Below are 22,103 nucleotides of genomic sequence, written 5' to 3'. Positions count from 1 at the left end.
AATGTTAAAATTATAATTATATTTTTAGGGATTTATTACTAAAATTTCAAGTAATTTCTCCTTGGATATATTTTTCAAAAATCACCTAGAATTTTAATTTTTCTTAAAATTTTTCTTAATTAGCGTTCTTAAATACAATTGCAGTGATCTTTTAACTATAATTCAAATTCCAATCGATTCCTCTCGCATCTCCATACTTTGGTCGGTTAGTATAAATGTTGCTAACCCGAACTAATTTTTAAATAATGAGAAAAATTATTTATAATTAATATTAATTAAATTATATTAATTACAGTAATTATGAGAATTAAAGAGCTTCATGTAACTTGTCAATGATCTTCATATTTAATTATATTTTTATTCTTTTTTCACGGATCATTACAAACATTGCATTAGTTTAGAGAATTTAAATATAAAAATTTTAATTTTAATCAAAATTGAATTAATACAAATTTAAAAGGAGTTCGTGCGATGTGTAATTTGACAAAATACAGCTTTTTTACATGAACATAAGTATCTGATTTTGAAATTTTTGTTTTGGCCAAATGAAATTTTATATGAATTTTTCGGATAAGTAACCGTCAAAACAATAATACGAAATCATGAAATTTTGTCTCGAGTATGTTTGTCATATTACACTTGTCCATGAGCTCAGAAATAATTATATGTGTGTGCCTTTTTCTTTCTCCTTTTCGAAAAGTTTACAAAAGTTAATCTTAAAGCACGCACACCATGAAATGAACATTTTACCAATAAAGTTATGGAATCAGTATATATACTCTTTATTCTTAAAACTTCAAAGAGATATTCGAAAGCACTAATTAACTTTTCAAACTAATTAATTAATCCCACATTTATTCAATTTTCTTTCGTTAATATCAACACACAATTAATTAATATTCCAACTAATTTTCGGTTTGCACATATGCATTAATTTGGTGACTGATCAAACCAAGGATTTGAAGTCAATTTGAAACTTTGAGATACGAAAGGGATATTGAATTTGAAATTTGAGAAGAAAATTGTCCAAGACTTAGTGGATCACAATAAATAAAGCTCCCTCGAGTCAATCCAAAAAAAAAAATACCAACTCAAAAATGAAAAATAAAATAATTTTCTTTTTTTTAAAAAAGTTGCAATTACTAACCCACCACCGCCTTCCAATCACAAAACCCTACAATTCTTGACTTTCAAACCCCACCATTTACTTCTGCAACAACCTCACTCTTCCATTAGAATAATAATCCCATTAATACAGTGACGATATATATTAGAATTATAATATAATCCCCTTCGTTCTTCTCTTCTCTAGAGAAAGAAATTTCTGGAGAAGAGATATATATATATATATATATATATATATTATAAGAGACAAACTGATCAGAAACTCAAAGCCCTAGTATTCAAAGCATTAACAGCTTTCTCTGTCACCTCTGAGACAGGATTCCTAATTAAGTCCCAAGCATGTATTCCTTTCCATGTTCTCTTTGCTTCTCATCCGGAGGTACTTTGCTTCTTCTTTAAACCATAAAACATCAACCAAAAAAAAAAAAACAAAGAACTTCATCACTGTTAATGCTATAGTATTGCAGGGGATGGGAGACATGGTAAGTTAATACTTCTACACTTCTACTACTATCTCCTCACAATTATCTTATTTTTCTTTTATTACTTTCTGGTTTAATTTTATCCTTTCTTGCAGGCGATTCCTGTTGCAGGCTTCGTCCATTTTTAAATTAACTGTTGCACGTTCCATCATAATATAAATATATCTTCGAATTTAAATTAATTAATACCTCTCATTATTATCATTTGCAATATTATAGAACGGTCTCAGGTTCTCTCATCGGAGAGAGTAGGTGAAGAGGCTATAAGAGGAGATGGTGTTGCCTTAGTGGGTTATTCAGATTTCTCGGACCAAAAAGCTAAAAAGCTATATATATAGACACACACATACAGCACTATGTATCTAAAGGTCTAGTTGGTATGTATATATGTTGTTCTCTTGTGGTTGGCTGCTTCGAAATCTAGCCTCTCAGTTTATTTTCATTTGATTCCTTTCTCACAAAACCCTGATATTCAAACTTTTCATCATTATTAGGCATCATTCTTGAATTGATCCATCGTCGTCATTATCTTTCTTGGTGGTCTTCGTCTTCTTTATCATCATCATGGCTTCTTCTAACAGACACTGGCCCAGCATGTTCAAGTCCAAGCCCTGCAATCCGCAGCACCCATGGCAGCACGACATGAACTCCTCTCTCATCTCTTCTTCTTCTTGCCACCGAACCCCTTACACTTCTTCTTCCTCTTCTTCTTCTACAGGTTCGTAATCAGATCAACTTCATTATTATTTCTGGTTAGAATTAAAACTTCATGTTGTTGATGATGACTTTGTTTTGTTTTGCAGGTTGTGAGGAGAGAAGTCCAGAGCCGAAGCCGAGGTGGAACCCAAAACCAGAGCAGATTCGGATTCTGGAAGCGATCTTCAACTCTGGGATGGTGAATCCTCCTAGAGATGAGATCAGAAAGATCAGAGCTCAGCTTCAAGAGTATGGTCAAGTTGGTGACGCGAATGTGTTCTACTGGTTTCAGAATCGCAAGTCCAGAAGCAAACACAAGCTCCGAAACCTTCAAAATTCAAACAAGATCACTGTCAACAACGACAACAACCACCATGTCATCACTCACGAATCAACCCCACCACCTCCTTCTATCATCATTCCTCAGATTTCATCTCCTAATTCTTCTTCATCTGACAACAAGTCTTCTCCTCCCCCTCCTTATTCCAAGGAAATTATCAGTACTATTATTCCTCCTTTCAAGTCGTCGTCGTCATTCTCCATTGGCTTCTCTTCTGATGTGATCCCAAGTTCTCCAAGTAACCATCACCATCATGCCACATATTTTCAGACCCATAATAATGAGACCTCTCTTTCTGAGCCTTTCTTCTTCCCTGTACTGCACCATAATGATACCACTACTGTAACTACGACTGATCATCATCAAGGGTTTTGCTTCTCTGAGCTGTCTGGTCTTGTTCAAGCTCATCAGCCTCATTATCAGAACGTTGGGCCTTGCACTAGTCTCTTGCTCAGTGAGATGATGAATCAGAAGAAAGAACAAGATCAGAAGGAAGTGATGAAGAATAATGTGATGAATCATCATCATCATCAACATCATCATCCGAGTTTCTGTGTGGCAGCTTCGTCTTCTGTCACTCCCACCATTCACAGTACTGTTGTCCCTTCTATGGCTCCTGCCACCACCACCACTGTTATTGTTCCATCCCTCAGCGTCACTACTCAAATTCAGGGTAAATTTTGGTTCTTTAATTTCTTTTTTTTTTTTTTTTACTGTTGGGTGTGCTTGCTTGTGCATGCTTCGCTACAGTGCTCCTATCCGCACAAGATCCAAAGACATTCTTGGCATCATTGCATACCACGTGACTATATCTATCTCACGCGACAAATACTTTTCAAGAAGATACAATGAAGCATGTGTCATTCATAAATCATATCAAAAAATAAATACTTTTGGTATAGATATCTTCGGTTGTTCAACGGACCAATAAAACATAAGATGTTACATGTCGTAGCACTACATGCCCCTATTATGATGCTATTCCTGTTTCAGTATATATAATAAGATACACACACACACATGGCATATGGCATAGTACTTTTTATACGTAATTAGCACAAGATTTAACATAATTAATTAATAGATCAAAGGGGGCTAGCTTTCTCCACTTTAATTATTGATGAATTTTGTCATATTTACTTGGTTAATTATTTTGTTATATTTATTATAGCATTGTTTCAAAAAGGGAAGAGGGAGAGGGATATCTGTAATAAGGAGGAAGGTGGGGGGTAAGATGGTAATTCGAGCATCATGTTACTTAAGATTTGTTAGTGATGAATGATGTTGGAAAGACGTTTGCATGGCTGGTTGTCTCAATCTCAAATTGGGGCTTGGGGTATTTTGACCAGAGGGTATGATTGGGTGTGTGTGAGGTGCAGAGGAAGCAGGTGGTACGGCAGCGAAATCAATTGTACACATAAACGACGTCGCATTCGAGGTGGCTGTGGGCCCCTTCAACGTGCGGGAGGCTTTTGGTGATGACGCGGTTCTGGTCCACGCGGCAACAGGACACCCCGTCCTCACGAACGAGTGGGGCGTCACTCTCCAGTCACTCAGTCACGGCGCATTTTATTATCTGGTGCGCTATAATTTCCCTTTTTTATTTTCTTTTATCCTAATTTTTCTATTACGCTTCATTTGTTTTGGAAAAAACTATGAAAAAATGTTGTATTTTATGTGTTAAAATTAAACAAAAAAGTTTTGATTTTTATTTTAGGCATTAGGTGTTGTATACTATCGCTCTTCTATAATAATTAAAAATACTATATGAACATGAAAAATTCATTTATTTAAGAAAACAATTTTTTTAATGATTCCCTCTACTGCATGATTGTAGAGATCCGATTCAAAACACGATATTTTCCTTTGTTGAAATTAATTAAACTTGTAATTTTCATATAATTTCCCACAAGTTATGGTGATTTATTTTATGTTTTATTGAATCTAATGAATTTGCAGATTTAGAAGGGAGAAAGTTGAAGGTGGTGGAGGTATATATATATATATATATGGAGTTCTCTCTACGTATACCTATCTTTGGATCCCCATGTTCTTAATTAGTTCTCTTTGTGTTTTACGTTAAATAGTGTGAGGTGATTAGAACATTAGGGTTTGAGTTAGTTTCTAAGCTATGGACGACCTATCATGTAACTTCACTTTCTTCCAAGGTAATATATATATATATATATATATGCAGACTTTATTTCCATTCAAATTATATTAAATTTGTGGCGCATAGGTATGGGATGTATGTTTTTTATTCTTATATTGCCTCGTAGAAAAGGGAAATTAAATTGACAACTAATAAGGGTCATGGAAATCATCCAAAAACGAAGCTATGCAAACACGTGTATGTGAATAATATGAACGTAATTAAATGTAGTGACGATTTGGGTCGACGATGAGATGAGATCGTTATGTGTGTAGCTCTCTCCAGACTAGATCATTTTCGTCAATAGAGAGACATTCTAATTTTTTAGTTTTTAATATAAATATAAATTAAGACTTCTAGTTTAATTGCTTTTAATTAAAAAATACTTATGAGTAATAAAAAAAGCATGCTCTGATTAAATCAAATAATTGTTACTCTTATGTTATGCAATACTATATGGAGAGGGAAACGCAAAGAATTGGTAGTATATGGCACACTATTTATTTATAGAGTTAAAACATAATTAATATTACCCTTCATTTGAAAAAAAGTGCACTTTTTTTATCAAGCCCCTGGAAGAAAATTTTGAGCGTAATTAATCACGTCGAAATAATGGAGAGGGGTCAAAGAAATGATAGTACATGACTTTAATTACATTACAAATAAAAAATTAATATCGATTAAATATTTTAAATTATAAATAAAGTTTAAAAATTAATATTATTTCTTATTCACATTAAAAGTCAAAAATACCATTTTGACTAGCCATTTTAACTAATTACTGGATGATTATCGAATTATCATTGGTATGATGATATTAAAGTGTTAAATATTTTAATAAGATATTATTACAAATATATTATTTTTTAATTAATTATCAGTAATGTTGTCAACAATAATGATATGATAATCATCCCTTAGCCTGTCAAAGTGGACAAGTGGTTTATCGAAATAGAGTATTTTGGTCTTTTACATTGTAAAAAATAACATTTATATCTTGGTATTTATAATTATTTGTAATTTAGGAGACTTAATCAATACTCCTTCCGTTCATAAATATAAAATATTTTTAATCGAATCTCAATCCAATAAAGTAGTCACCTATTTTTAAACTAATCCTATCTTTTCATATTTACTCTTATTAAATATCCTACAATAAATATAAAATCATTATCAATAGGGGCATTTTTAAAAAATAGATAATGATTACACATTGAAAGATTAAAAATGTTTTATATTTTTGAATGAAGGAGTATTAATTTTCTTATAAAAAATTTATTTGTAATTTTTGGGGTCAATTTTTATAATTTATGTTTCCTTTTTTATAATGTTTTAATCAACTAATAATTAAAGTTAATCTTTATTAAACAACAGGGGCAATGACTTACTATTTCTAATTGTTGAAGGAAACAATGCATCACAAACTAGACAAATAGTTGAAGTTGAAGGGCAAAAATCTCTTTAACCCTTATTTATATTATAGACATCCTTTTTTTTTCCCCTCGAATTCTCTTACAATATTGCTTTATTGTTATAAATTACGTAATTTACTGGAGAGATCTGGACTTGACTCCATATTTTCTGCCACAACTTTCGGATTGCAGCACTGCCTCTGCTTCCCTTTCAAGTTTGCATCGTTGTCTGCTCTTGGGAGAAATTCTGATAAATGCAAAAATAATAAAGAAAAGAAAAGCCATGTAAATTAAATGTACTCATGTTCTCAATTTAGGAGCTAGCTAACTAATTCATGTGAATTAAAATTTTTTGTTATTTATGAAAAAAATTGTGCTAGGTTTTTTTATAAGGAAAACATAACTATTGGTCCTCAGTAATTTTGTTGTGTTTTGTTACTAGTTAGTCCCTATATTTTTTTTTAACATTTTAGATCCTTATAATTTTTTCCATATGTAATGTTAATCCTTTTATTTTTAAATATGTTTAGAGGGACAATGATGAAACACTAACTGTTTTAAATTATAATATTTGATGTCTAAGGTTAAGGGCTTGACTCGCAATGACTAAAAAATCATTTTTCGACACTGATAAGCATTGTCACCATAGCAGTCTTCATTAGAAAGCGCCCAATCTTTCCTTTTTTTTTTTTCTTTTACCTGCTGATGATTCAAACATTTAGAATCATCATTAACATTGTTAATAACACATTAGATTATTTAACATTAAGTGCCACATCATTATTCCTCTAGGCATATTTAAAACTAAAATAACTAACATGTTATAGACAGGAAAAACTATAGGAACTAGGAATATCGGAAAAAAAAATACAAAGACTAATAAAAAACGCGATAAAAACTATAGAGATCAATAGCTATGTTTTTTCTTCTCTAAAATATCTCTCTTTTTAGTCATTTACACTGGAGCATTATCAATATCGTATTATCGTAAAAACACATCCTTTCAAATATTTACATTTTAACAATTTTACATAAAAGCAAGAAAACAAAAACTGTGACCTCATGCTTGCCTACGTAATATCAAGTGCAATTTTAAGTAAAAGAATTACATTTTATTCCCTTCACAAGTATTCCTCCTCTCCATCCATCAAATAGTGTACCTGACTGAAGAAAATAGAACAAGAAGAAAAGGTGTTCGAACATAACTGTTAGGTCATTCAAAAGTGGATATACAAATAATATATAAAAAAGAATTGTAGATGAAGATTATGAACTTTTTTTTTTATGATTTGAACCTTTTTAATAATAGAAAAATTAACACCAAAATAGCTTTTTCTATTTATTAGCTTGATGATACCAAAAGATATATGCTGGAAAGTTGTTTATATATATTATAATTGAGGGGAGATTACGTGCATATATATAAGTCTCAAATGAGAACGTTGTTTACAAATAAATCTAATAAATTTGTAAAATTATTACTAAGTTCTTTAGAACTTATTTGTAATTTAGCAAGGGTGTGAAATGACCACACTACCCCAATTTGTGGGTTCATGTTTACATTGGTCCTCACTAACTGAAATATCGTGATTTAAGACTAAAATTTCATAATTTACAACTAAATATGTTTGAAGTAAGGACAATGAGATCTTTTTACACCCATAACAAATTACAAATAAATTCCAAAAAAATTGGCTATATTTTTGCAAATCCGTGTTACTTATTTATAAACTAGTCTTTGTTTAATTTGGAACTCATACATAATTTTTCTGAAAAGAAATCTACGAGTCTGTATGTAGTGAATAATGAAAACCAGTTTTATAAATGCTACTAGCTATTCATCTATTGTATGGAATCTCACCTTGTATTTTTGTAAGTGGTTGTTACCACCAAGGCTTTTTCTCTCATATATATCCTTTTTATAAAAATACTGAATTAAATCAGACCGGTTTCTATACACAAGTTTAAGAGCTACTGCAGTCAAACCGTAATTAAACTCAACGTCAAAGCATTTTATTAAATTGGTTAACACATTGGTCAACAATGTATTAATTTAATTGAGCAGGTTGACTTGATTTTAAATATTATAATAGTTTCTTTTGCAAATTCTCAACATAAAATAAAAAGAAAAAACTAAGTGCATCTGTGTGAACCTCTAATGTGTCTTTCTTTAATATCTTTTGTAATACCCGAACTTCTCGCTTTTATTTTTTTTCTTTGAATTATTGACTTTTATATAAAATAATAAACATTTAGGTATTTTAAAATTCTGAAACACTGAAATTCTATATACTTTTTTAAAAATAATACAATCACACCCTTTTATTTAATGTAAAAGTTAATGATTTAAAGAAAAAAATAAATTGAAAAATTGAGAATATTATAAAAAGTATTAGAGAAATTTAACTTTTATATAGAGTCGGTAATTCAGTGAGTCGGGCTTATTTAAACTGGGTTCAATTTGAATCAGGCTTATTTAGATCGAATTTGAAGTATCCTATCCTTTTAAAAAAATTTATATAATCAAATTCAATTTTAACTTTTTTTTAATTAAATTCAAACTAGCATGTCAAACCTAATTCAAATTATCAACTTTACTTTTATACATCCCTAACCAATTTGTGAATATATTAATTGTTTGGAGAGAATCATGAAAATATGACCAGAAACGGAAGGTACAAGTGTTTTTGTTTTGTTGCTAACTGCTATTCTTGTCTTGAGCTTGCTTCAGCTTCACTGAACTGTTGCTTTCGTGGACGACTAGAAAGAAAACAAAGACAAACATGAAATAAAAAGAAGAAAATTGGAAAGTGGTTCATTATCACTTCTGAGTTCTGAGAGGCACACAGTTCATTGCACGGATTAGTTAACGTGTGATCGCATCACAACAGTCCTCGATTTGACCCTAACATTTGGATACATTCGTTTTATCGATCCACCTGATGATTAATATGGTTACTAATAAAATAAAATTTCTAATTATATAGGATTATTATATTCTATCACTTAATTTTAATCAGATTTTTGGCAAAGCCAGCAATCATATTTTGTATTAATTGTTTTTCAATTATGCATTGATGTTCTTTTATTGGAGACAATAATCTTATTCAAAACACACCCTGTTTGGTGCTAAATGTTATGAGAGAGATTAATCTCTTTTGGCTAGTGGTATTAATTGTATGAAGAGAAAATTAATCTTTTAATCTTTCAACTTTTAACTCACTTGTAACTCAGTCCTTCAATTATGACTCGCTGCGACTTAGTCCTTCAACTATAACTCGCTGTAACTCAATCTCTCAACTTTTGATTTACCTATAACTCGGTTCTTATTTTTTAATTTTTTTTAAATTTTTTTATCAAATAAGAGGGGTAAAAAATGCTCATATATTATTTTAAAATACTCTCTTCTTATTCATTAATGTAAGATAGAAGTTAACATGAAAAAAAATTAACAAAAGTTAAAGGACTAATTTGTAAGTGATTCAAAAGTTGAGGGACTGAGCCATAGGCAAGTTATAGTTGAGGGACTGAGTCATAGCGAGTTATAGTTGAGGGATTGAGTTACAAGTGACTTAAAAGTTGGAGGATTAAAAGATTAATTTTTTCTTGTATTAACCTATCATACTCACTATTTAGATTGAGGGTTCTCACTTTTAGACATTTATTCCTCCTGAGTATAAAAATCTTCTCTTGTAATTAAAAAAAATACTGCAAAAATCAAATTTAAATTGAATGAGTATGTTTGGATAACTACCTAAAGCACATTCAAACTACATATGAGATATACTTTTATCAAATTCAACACACAGTTGAATCTTTCAAATGTGTTTTTGTCAAATGTAAAGTAAAAAACCAAGCACACACTTAATTATATCCAGACTCATGAAAGTATGTGAGTAATGATACTTCTAACAAATTATACTCTTTGTTACTCAAAAATTGTTAAAAGGGTAGAAGATAAATCTTGATAATATAGTTTTTTTTTACTTTATAATACATTAAACTTAATATATTTTTTAAAAAATATTAAGTGATATTAAATCTCTCATGCTTGACACAATATAATTGACCTAATCACTACACTGCAGGTAAAAATAAAGCTTCTCTAATTACATAATTTGTTGTTGGCCAAAAAAAAAAAACATAATTTGTGGGTTTTGTAAAATAGATTTTGGCCCCTCAGTCCATGCTTTATTTTCAAGTGAACCCCTCCCATGATTAGCTCCTGGATTTATTCCTGCTTGATCCTCTTAAAGTTCTGTGGCATGCACACATGTCTTTACCCAAAGGAACGTACATCTTAATCTTCTGCATGAACCATCACGTATGGGATATCAACGTACTATCACAGACGCATTACGGATAATCAGGACGCCACGAGTCTAAACAACTTGAGAGTTGAGAGGCATCAGAATTCAGACCTGTGCATATATGTGCATTTATTATTTTATATATAAAGTAATTGAGAAATTAGCCTTTAATATAAAAAAAATATAAGTTGAAATTTCTGTATTATGCTTGAATTTTATTATAAATTCATATTTTTTTAATATTTTTAATTTTTACATCTTTATTTTTTAATATTTTAGATCCTTTCATAAGTGGTGTTATAGAAACTTAAAACACTAAAAAATAAAAATATAAAAACTTAAAATATTAAAAAAAGTGCAAGACTTATATCAAAACTAGAATAAAGTGCAGGGACCTAGAGTAATATCTTTCCTAATATAAATTATAAATTTAGAGTGTGAGATTTTAAACTCATTTTTAGTATAATATTATTTTTAAATTTTTGAACACAGTGTAATTTGGTCCTTATCATTAATAAAAATTAACTTTAACAGTTAGTTAATTAGAAAATGATAAAAAATGACATCAAAAAATGATCAAAAAAATTACAATAAAAATTCAAAACCTATAGATAAGAACGCATAAATTATTGAAAGGGAACAAGAAAATTTTATCGGTTATTTTTTATTACTTTTTAATTAATTAATGATTAAAATTAATTTTTATTAATAATAAGAGCTAAATTATAATGTTCTTAAAATTTAAAAATAAACGATTGTATCAAAAAAAATTTAGAAACTAATTACTCCAAATTTATACTCTCTTTGTTAAAAAATATAAGATATTTTTTAAGGAATTAAATGTTTAAAAATGTAAGACATTTTTAAATCTTTTGAGGTGTAATTATTGTCTTTTTTTTCAAAAGTACCCTTATTAATAATGATTTTATATTTATTATAGAGTGTTTAATAGTGATAAATATAAAAAGATAGAGTTAATTAAAAAATAGATAAGTATTTTATCGAGAATAAAATTTAATTAAAAATATTTTATATTTTTAAATAAAAAAATAATTTAAAAATTCATTTACTCTTTTATCCTCTAATATATTATCATTGGTTTGTTTGTTTGTGTGTTTCATCCATCAAATCTGAGGATTTAATTTGTTTGGGTGGAAAGAAGAGAGAGATTATTAGGAGGAGGATGTGACGGGGGTTAGTATGGAAGGTGCTATAATTGAGTATACTGGAGAATGGTACAGAGAAAGAGTCTGGTATGTACATCCCCCCATCAACAAGGTATTAGGTGATTCTACAGTCTTTTCAATTGATGCGACTCTTTTTGACTTCTTGTCTCCATCTACCTTTTGTTTTTTTCAGACGTACGCTTCTAATAATTAGTAATTGTGCATTATCTCAATACTAATTAGTAATTATGAATCTACACTTTTTTTTTTTGAAAAACAAGACCATCGCCTGTATAGTTTGACCAAGTTTTACTTTTAATTTTTATAATTTTTTTATATTTTTAATCTCTATAATTTCATAAAAATTGAGTGATGTTTGTTTTTTCACATGCCTATAATTTTAGTTTTTTAATAATTGTAATCCTTATAAAAAATTATGCTTTCCCCCTTTTTTTTTCTTTAAGAAACAATTTTGGTAATAAAAAATTATAAAAGTATTATCTAATATGAGTATAAACAATAATTTTTGTATGTTGTTATTGATTCTTACTTTAACCTTAAGATAGAACAGGCAAAAAATTTTATATGTTTAAGTAAAATTTTCTAACAAGCAACGTAAAAAATCATGGCCTATAAAAAACAATTTTATTACAACATTACTAAGTTGTTCGTTATGTTATTAGACAAAAAAAAAACATTGCCTCTAAATCTTTTTAATTTTTGGCAGCATTTAAAAATTATTGGTTATTCTTTTTCTAGTAATAAAAATTATTTTCAGTTTTTATAACTTGTCTATAAATTTTTATTTATTTATTTCCTTAATTTTTTTATTAATTAAAAAATTTAAAAATTAATTTAACTATTATATATAATGCATTATAATAATTAAAAGTCATGTTGAAAGAGTAGTTATAATCATTTCAACACTTAAAAAAATTGAAGTTTGAATCCTAAGTGAGCAAGAAAATATTAAATTTTAATTGTTTAATATTTTTGTAATAATTTTTAAATATTGCCTATACTTGCCAGGTAGCCAACATGTAAAAATTGTTGCTTATTTCAACATTTCAAAGCCATTACTTATTGTCTTACTATAAGCAACAGTTTTATAATTTGACTTTATTACCTTAGACCATATAGGTAATAGGGGCAAATTTTGAAAATTGTTGCCTATACCCATGGGGCATGGGCAATGATTTTGCATTATTGAAACAGTTTTTGGCTCTCCGCATGCATTAAAATTGTTGTAATGAATTTCAAACTCTAAATAATCAAGATCCTACCCTTGCCTGCAATTAAAAATATAAATGAATTTACAAAATTACCATTAAGAGCAAATGCAGAAGTGGCTAACTGGAGCCTCGGTTTTTGCATGCAAAATTCTTCTCTTCACTTCAAATTAAAGCTTCTCCCTTAATCACCTTCTACCCTGGTCTTCAACAGAGTATGTTATCTTATAATCCGTAGTACATGATTGCTCTTTTTTTTTTTTTTTGAGGTCTACATGTCCCTCTCTTTTCTATCTTTCTTATTGAAGTGTTGCGTGGGAAATAAATGTTTCATTCTAATCGTTGCTCTTTCTGACTGAGATGGTGTTGAAAAAGTAATGAGAATATCTATATGTGATCTACAAATCTATTATTATTTCTACTTTCTTGTTCTTTATACCTGAATCCCAATTTCAATTGGAGAGAATCCAGACCCAAGCAATGTCCAATTGCATTTGTGTTGATGCCATGCTCGTGTGTCTATGGAAAGCACTGATCTTCTTCCTTAATTCCTCATTTGTTTCGTTGGTGAGTTCAACTTCACCTTTCTTCCTCTCTGCATCAGTTACGTGTGAGAGAGTTTAGGTGCTTAAAGATTTTGATTTTTTTCCCCTTCCCTTTTCATCTGTCATGAATGAATGTGTTGAGAGGAAGTTTTGAGCAAACTAATGATTGAAGCTTAAGAGAACATATATACATACATGCATGGCTGCTGCTATTTTCTTCATAATGTATTGCAAACTCATACTCACATTTAATATAAGGAGATGCACTTGTACTCGTAACTTCCTCCCTAACTGGCAATTTTTTTTTCCCCGGAGCTGTTAATATAAATAAAGTGATTTAAAATAATAATAATAATAATAATAATAATAATTTTAGATAAGTAGATAGAATAAAGAAAAATGTTTCGTGCTTGGGTGATGTAATGAAAATGAGAAATTAACATGTTATTTGCTTGAAAAATATTAGATTGGGATATTTATTTTGATTGTGCTATTTCTTCATAGTTATCGATCTCCTTATGATGAGATAAGGAAGGTGAGGACAAAATTCTATTTTGCCATTACTTTGGGAAAAATGTTAAGAAAATTAATTGAGGAAACTTTGAAGAACTGTGTCAATGAATGAAGGTGCATGATTGGTAGTTTATGAATTAAGTTGTTGTTTTATGGGTTGTATTTTGCATGCCCATAAAATGTTCGATGAAAGTTTGGTTGAAAAGTTTGAGTGTAAATGCATTGGATTTACATTTTAACTAGAAAGTGAAGTTGTTTCTTTATAACCCCAAAAAATACTATACGGTCAAGAGTTAAATTGTGAAAAAGATTTGGTTGCATATGTTAGAAAAGAGCTGAAAACATAGTTTTATGTATGATTATTGTGTTAGTTATAAAAATATTTACATAAAGTATAATAGGAAGGATTGGAGGAACTAAGATATAAATTATATTGACTTAAGAACTTAGTTGATTATGGCCTTGTTAATATTGGAAGAGTTTAATACACTTGAATAAATGTCATTAAATTGTCTTTTCATATTGCATAGGGTGTTTAGAGGAAGGAAGAATTGATTGAAGTATTAAAGAGTGAATTTTGTTGCTGGAAATATTATAGGTAAGTGGATAATGTTTTAATTAATTTATCAATAAATTTTTTAAAGATATTTTTTACATAGATCATTTAATAAAAATTATATTACATAGTTAATACTTTGTTAATTAAATTATTTTTATTTTACCTTGAGAAATTATAAAGAGATGTTTAAGGATATTTAAATTACAGCATATGCATGTGTTTTTCCTCATGAAGAATATTTTCAAAATTGATGAGATTATTTTTATTAACTTTGGTTATTTTTGGGCTACTCAATAAATTCCAAACATGGACTTTAGTTATGAAATTTTATTTTGGCAAGTTTTTAATGCTTAAAGCTATTCATACTAGTTTGACTTTGAAAATAAAAATTGTATTTTTAAAATGATAATTTTTTTGCATATTTGAAAATAGATTTGAAGGGAATTTTATGCAGAACATTGATTGCTAACGACAGTTCCGTTACCCCTTAGCGTACGATGGTCCTTGACTAAATAATTTAATTTTTGTGAGTTCTATTATCAAATTTGTTATTCGAGAGTCTCATACTCACGTTTGTTTTCATGGTCATGAGCCGCGTTTGGTTAGTATTATCTTCACGAACTTTGTGTCCACGTTTGTTTCGTAGCTCAAACTACGCTTGGTTACTTACTCTCGTAGACTATATATCTACGTTTGTCTTTAGAACACAAGCCATATTTGATTATTTATCCTCGTGGATTGTCTGTCTATATTTGTGAATTGTTCTGATAAATTTTCATAAATGTGAATTTTTAATTAATTAATGATTTCATATTCTAATTTTTTTAATTGTAAATTTTATTTATTTATTTAATCTATTTTTCTTGTCAAGATTATATGTTAAAAATTACTTCATTATAAAAATCTAAAGATTCATGATATTGAAGTTATATAAAAATTTTTATTCCAAGTTTACAAATTTTATTTGTTTTCTCTTTAATTTCCATAATTGTTGCCAAATTATTCATTTTTATGCTTTTAAATGTTATGGTTGGGACGTTGTTCATTAAAAAATATTTGGTCTCAAATAATATAAATGGCTTTGACTTTTAGATCAATGAGGGGTATACTTCTAAATTAAAGTTGAAGTGTTATTTTGATCAAATTTCTAATTATTGCAAAACTTGAATTTATATGTTATGCTTTGTATTTTGTAAACTCTATTTAGATGCTCCATAGACTATAGTTATGATCCTCACTTAGTTTTTTATGTTGGTTTTTTGGGAGGAGCAAAGTTTCCAATTGTTATCTTGTGTTGAAAAATGTTATTGTAAAAATTGTAAGGAAGTCTTATTTTTAGAGGCAGCAAAATTTTCAAACAAGTTTACAATTTTTTGTAAATTATGTGTGTGTTGAAAGAATTCTGTTTTATATGATAAATGAGTTATGGCTAAAATCAAACATTTTCTATCTACTAAGGTTTGGCTTTAGGGATATAAATTTTGTACATATCCCATACTAATTACACCTTAAAGTTTGGGGTGTAACATTAAGTAACAATGTTAACCATCAGATGCCAAAATTGTTGTAACATTGCTTTTTGATTAACAAACAATGACATTAACCATTAACTCTTGATTCACTTTGAATTACAGATTATTTTTTCTTCTAAAATATTCGCAAAAAAAGTAACTGGCATTTTAAAATTCAATAATGTGGTTCAACTAACACTCCTCTAATTTTAGGTTGAACACACCATATCCCAAGTCATGCAGGTATTATTTATTAGTCAAAAACAGTTGGGGAGTCCTATATTAAGACAGACATATTAACATATAATAGTATCGTGGTTGATGGACAGAGTAGATCTATAATTTTTTTTTTGAGAAAATTACACCTTGGTTCTACATAAAAAATTTTATTATTAATAGTTCTCATAAAATTTACAAGATACTCTTAAATCTCAAATCATATGCATTTACAACTTAATTGAGGGCTTTAACAATTTAATAACAGCCATTTACAACTTGTAAAGGAAAGTTATTACTTGTAATAGCAAATTATAAATGGCCATTGCCCACTTATTAATGCTCTCAATCAAGTTGTAAATACAGATGATTTAAAATTTGAGCGTATTTTATTAATTTTATAAGACTTTTTGATAATAAATTTCTTTATATGAGATTTAGATGTAATTTTTTCTCCCTCAAAAAAAAAAAAATGCTTAGTTGGAAAGTGAAATGATATCCATTTTTTTTCTCTTACTACATGGGCATAGTTAACGAATCAAAATAGGCTTAATGAACTTATAGCAATATTGGTAGTTGATCGTTTGTTTGGGTCGGTTGATTTTTTTTGCTGACGATTATATAGTTGATAAGTTATGTGACACCCTTACACAACGCATCATGTTCTGATAGGAAAAAAGGATTATTGATTGTCCAAATTTTTAAACTTTATAATGTCAGTTGAAGAGAAAAAATGTTTTCTAACCCAAAATCAATACTCCTACATATTTAATTGTCAACATTATTGCCTATGATCTTGTCTGAGTGACATTACTTTAATAACTGATTTGAAATTAAATAGCTAACATCTCTTGTGAAATATGGTTCAGGAATAAAAATTGCACTTAATTCTTGTGGAGAATACATGTGACTTGAGAGTTGAGAGCCTTAACAACATAGATTTGCCTATTTTGAGTTTGTAAGAATTTTTTTAAAACACTTATATCAAAAGAGTTTGAATTTAAATAACTATTTACTTCTTTAATCTTATTTATAGAGTAGATAGAGAATATTTATTTTTATTATATTTATAGGGTACTTCAATGATTTTTAAATTTATTTTGACTTTTTTGTCCATAATTTTTTTGGGCCAACCTTTTTACCCATATTAAATAGTGAGAAAGTTATTAAATATTTTAGTGTTTTATTTTTAAAAAGTGTGTGTGTGTAGATTATATATATCTTTAATAGGGGAAATATTATAAATTTATTGAATTTTTAGATAAAACATTCTAAAAATGATCTATAAATGAAATTAGACAAATATAATTTATCATATCTTATAAGTAATATTATTAACTATCAATGCACCCCTCCTGCAATGAGAAGGTTTTGTGTATGGCCCCAAATGTTCAGGATTATTCAAGAAAATTAGTTATAAATGAAGATCAATCTATAATGAGTTATTGTTAAAATTAAAATAATATTTTTTAAATGAAACTTGTTGCTAGTTTTTATTTGTAAATAATTTATTTAAATGGTCCTTCAATGTAATTCTCTTTTATGGTTGATTGTCCTCTACCCAAAAAAATTGATTTTATTACAATATTGATCAAAATAAATCAGATAATAGAAATAAAAAAATAATTGAATTTATAAAATTTCTTTAATTTTACTATAGATACTATTTTTTCACGAAAATATTATAAATCAAAACGAAATGTAAAAAAAAAAAAAAAACCCGCAATAGGTTAAAAATGAAAATAAGGTCTTATTCAGTAAATTCAAATAGATTTTGGTTTGTTCTAAAATTGTGAAATTTGAACTGAACCCTCTGGTTCCGAAACAACATTTGCGTGTTATGTTTCCTATGTCCAACCCAGAAGCCCTCAATTTCACCATCATTTTGATTTTCCAATTCAACTAGCTCCTCATTCTTCCAGAAATTTTCTGTTTTGTGACTGTCCCTAATCTGGATTCGAAAAAAAAGTTTATTACCTTACGAAGATTCAAACCGGCCCCATTTGAATATCGGAGAGAAACAACAATATTAAAAAGAATATGTCTGTTTTCTCCTTTCCCTCCCTTCTTTCTCCCTCTTAGCCTAACAGTCGAGGGAGAGAAGCGTGTGTGTGTGGCAAATGGGGGCGTACAGGGCTGATGACGATTACGATTATTTGTTCAAAGTTGTGCTGATCGGCGACTCGGGGGTGGGCAAATCGAACCTCTTGTCGAGGTTTACTAAGAATGAATTCAGCCTCGAATCCAAGTCCACCATTGGGGTTGAGTTTGCTACCCGAAGCATTCAGGTCGATGATAAGGTTGTCAAGGCTCAGATTTGGGACACAGCAGGTCAAGAAAGGTTCAAATTCCAATATTCATTTTTCATTTGAACTGGGCTAGTGCATCTGGGGCTAGCTTTGATGCAACATGTTAACAATATCTAGGAACTATTAGTACTTAACTTTTTTTTTTTTGGGTTTCTGATAAGAATGTCTGTTTATGATCCGATTCTTTGCCTTCACGGAATAAGGAATTAAGGTGATTCCCTTTTCATGCAAGCTTTGTGCAGATAATTATTAGATGTGCAACTATCTCATCTATCTTAATTCAAATATAAACATGGTGAACTTGTTATTGAAAGATTGTATACGAACAGCTAGCTTTTATGGATTGGTTCTTGTTGAAATCATTTGAGATTTATACGTTGTAGAATGTGTGTTTTATGATGGGATGTGTAAAATGATGATATTGTTATCATGGTTGTAGTATCTCAATTAAAAAAAAAAAAACAGAGATGCTTGAGTTGCTCTTAAATTTGTGAAGAACATATACCAACCAATCAAAGAACATGAAATCGCCTTTGTGGAAAATTTCCAACAAATCGTTTTGCGTTAGAGAGCGTGGTAGGGGGCTCTTATCATTCCAATTGGTTTTCTGACAACAAACAAGACAGCATTTTATGTGATATCTTTGACACTGAAACATATTTTCTTGACCCAGTTTAACTGCTGTGTTTGCTTATGCTTCTGTCGGTGTCAAACTGTCAATGTGATCTTATTCATTTTAACTTTCTATCACTGCATGCCATATGCTGTTTCGTTTTTAAAAGCAAAACCTTCTGGTATGAAAAGTGTAGGTGACTCGCCAAGCACATCCAAGCTTGGCAAGAAATGTTATGATGAGAATTAACAGAGCACTCAAGAAATGATTGACTTACTGGTTGAATTCTTGTGAAAGCTTGAAAACTATTTTGAAAACGATGAAAGAGAAAGCTTCATGCTTTGGTGAATTCCATTGATCATGGGATTTTTTTGTACATATAATTATACAGATTAATATGATTGTTAATTTTTGAGCTTTACAGAAACTTTGCAAGTGACACCACTTTGTTTGCAGGTTCCACATGAACAATGATTAAGTTGGCTGTATTTTGTTGATTTTTAATAAATATGTGTACATAATGCATATCTGAGTTCAAATATGCTTTAATAAAAGGTAATGAGCAATAACAGATTAGCATGTATAGAGTATACATGCTAATCTATGAGCCCTTGTGTTATTCAGTTATTATGATTTATTTATATTGGACTTGTCTCATAAGCTTGAACTTTTCTTTCTAAATCAAAACAGCTTACAGAGTCCTTTGTCTAAGATTTCTGCTTGAAATTTTTTGAATTAAATGTTAAGATGCTATTTTTTCCCAATTAGCATTTAGATTATATGTCAATTATGTTGATATTATTATTGCTGCTGCTGCATGAAGGATCATTTTAGAGTTTCTGGTAAATACACAGGTAACGATTCTAACTACTTAGCAACTGAAGAAATCAAGCAAGCGAATGCCTGAAACTTGTTATAACATGACAGATGAAAAGAAAGTTAACATTATCATTGTCACTGGTCAACTAATTTTTATAATACTTGCCTGCATATTTGAATGTTAACCAACTCAAATGGTTTCCAAACTAACAAAATAGGAGTTGAGTGGAAACTCTGAAAACTTGTATTTGCTTATTTGGTTAGGCATTCTTCGCCATCAGAACTTATCTTTACTCAACTCTTTTGTTCAAATCGTGCTTCTTCTGGTCTAAATAGAAAACTTTCCTTTAGCTTTCTCTGTGCCAGTTTAAATTTCTTTTTGATCCCATGCCACTGCCACTGTTGCTTAGTTTGTAAACTGAGCTTTGTAGTTCCATTATGTTTTTAGCTCTGAATCATTGACTTTCTTTGCACTATTATCAACTTCTTTTCTCATGGCTAACTGTCAGCTTTTGAATGACATTGCTCTTCGTGATCGTCTGGTTGAGAAATATGAGCAGGAACTTAGTATGGATATGTATTGGGAAATGCATAAGTAGATATGGAAACATTTGAAAATGTAAATCAGCATTAAGTGAATCTCTTTTGACGGTGAATCCTGATCATCATTCAATGCATGATTAGATTATGAAATTAGCACTGCAGTTAGATGCTAAAGTAAAGTAACATAGTTACCATTGAATGAAACTTCATTTATATGCAGGCAGATTAGTAATCCTGTTGATTCAAAATTTTGTCAAGAACATATTTAGAAGTAGCTCAGTTAAATCTGCATTCTACATAAATAATGTGATGCTGTGCCATAATTTGTTTACTTTTTTGCTAAATATCTAATTTTGCTCTTTTATTTCCCCCTTTTGTATTAAAGGTATCGAGCAATCACGAGTGCATATTATCGAGGGGCTGTTGGGGCTTTACTAGTCTACGATGTCACCCGCAATGTTACATTTGAAAATGTGGGGAGGTGGCTGAAGGAGCTGAGAGAACACACAGATGCCAACATTGTTGTAATGCTTGTAGGGAACAAAGCAGATCTTCGTCATCTAAGGGCAGTTTCAACCGAGGATTCTACAGCTTTTGCTGAGCAAGAGAGCATATTCTTCATGGAAACATCTGCACTTGAATCTATGAACGTAGAAGATGCCTTCACAGAAGTGCTGACACAGATCTATCGTGTCGTGAGCAAGAAAGCGCTTGAAGTTGGGGATGATTCAGCAACTTTACCCAAAGGACAGACCATTAATGTTGGATCGCGTGATGATGTATCAGCTGTGAAGAAAACTGGATGTTGCTCTGCATGAGCTTAGCGTGCAGGAAAAGTTTCTCTGTATTCCGTGCTTTAAGCTCCTTGACTTGTTTATATCCTTTATCCTTGTAGAGATTAGAGATTACTGGCATTTAAAAAAAAAAAAAATCAATGTAGAGATTAGCCTTATAGCATGACGGTGATTCTCTAGGGAGCATTGAGCTTATGATCATTCTGTTTTGTTTGTAGAGACACTAGGTGTGGGGCTCATGTGTTGCTTGGAATCTGAGGTGTGAACTTCATTACTTATGGCTTATAAATAGAACAACTTCCTATAAGATCATATATTATATTCACCAGTTCAATGTTAGACATTTGTTTAGGATACATATTTTGTGTTTTCGGTTTCATTTGTAATTCGTTCCCTGTTTATCTACTATTCATGGTTTTGGATTCTCTCTCGTCACTTCTTGAGTGTTCTAGTGGAATCATTGAATTCTAATTGTCTTCCATTAGTCTCATAGCTTGCCAAGAGTTTCTTTTGAATGTTTAAAATATTATTTGCATGGCCATGATGCTACGAACACCTTCGAAAAACTAAAAGTTGTTTTGATCTTTGAAGGATAGTAGCATTGGGTATGATTGAGGTTGGATGGGAGCTGAAGAAAGGAAAGATTTTAGGACCCATTTGTTTGCCGAAAAGAAATTGATTAAAAAAAAAATACAAAAATCTATTTCATTTTCGTCATTTTTAGCAATCGGACTCTTAGGGAGTGTTTGGTTTTTTTTTTTTTGGGAGG

At 29.8% G+C, this 22,103-nt stretch overlaps 2 protein-coding genes across 2 annotated transcripts; both read left to right on the top strand.

The window, feature by feature from the left end:
• Positions 1 to 1,918: 1,918 nt before the first annotated feature.
• Positions 1,919 to 4,739, top strand: LOC129284997 (WUSCHEL-related homeobox 9-like). Its single transcript, XM_054920531.1, has 5 exons — positions 1,919 to 1,984; positions 2,102 to 2,325; positions 2,411 to 3,316; positions 4,023 to 4,222; positions 4,603 to 4,739. The coding sequence occupies exons 2-5, from the start codon at positions 2,172 to 2,174 to the stop codon at positions 4,606 to 4,608; spliced, it is 1,266 nt and encodes a 421-aa protein (XP_054776506.1). The 5' UTR covers positions 1,919 to 1,984; positions 2,102 to 2,171; the 3' UTR covers positions 4,609 to 4,739.
• Positions 4,740 to 18,105: 13,366 nt separating this feature from the next.
• Positions 18,106 to 21,673, top strand: LOC129287127 (ras-related protein RABA1f-like). The gene is made up of 2 exons (XM_054923285.1): positions 18,106 to 18,597; positions 20,926 to 21,673. The coding sequence occupies exons 1-2, from the start codon at positions 18,377 to 18,379 to the stop codon at positions 21,356 to 21,358; spliced, it is 654 nt and encodes a 217-aa protein (XP_054779260.1). The 5' UTR covers positions 18,106 to 18,376; the 3' UTR covers positions 21,359 to 21,673.
• Positions 21,674 to 22,103: the final 430 nt, after the last annotated feature.

The sequence above is a fragment of the Prosopis cineraria genome, unplaced genomic scaffold (assembly GCF_029017545.1).
Source record: "Prosopis cineraria cultivar Desert tree isolate PC_DT_omini unplaced genomic scaffold, ASM2901754v1 PC11, whole genome shotgun sequence".
NCBI lineage: Eukaryota > Viridiplantae > Streptophyta > Magnoliopsida > Fabales > Fabaceae > Prosopis > Prosopis cineraria.
This window is presented reverse-complemented; position numbering and strand designations above follow the sequence as displayed.

Coding starts and splice junctions, on each gene's coding strand:
- LOC129287127 (XM_054923285.1), top strand. CDS start 18,377: ATGGGGGCGTACAGGGCTGATGACGATTACGATTATTTGTTCAAAGTT. Junction 18,598..20,925: donor GACACAGCAGGTCAAGAAAG/GTTCAAATTCCA, acceptor TTTGTATTAAAG/GTATCGAGCAATCACGAGTG.
- LOC129284997 (XM_054920531.1), top strand. CDS start 2,172: ATGGCTTCTTCTAACAGACACTGGCCCAGCATGTTCAAGTCCAAGCCC. Junction 2,326..2,410: donor TTCCTCTTCTTCTTCTACAG/GTTCGTAATCAG, acceptor TTTGTTTTGCAG/GTTGTGAGGAGAGAAGTCCA. Junction 3,317..4,022: donor CGTCACTACTCAAATTCAGG/GTAAATTTTGGT, acceptor TGTGAGGTGCAG/AGGAAGCAGGTGGTACGGCA.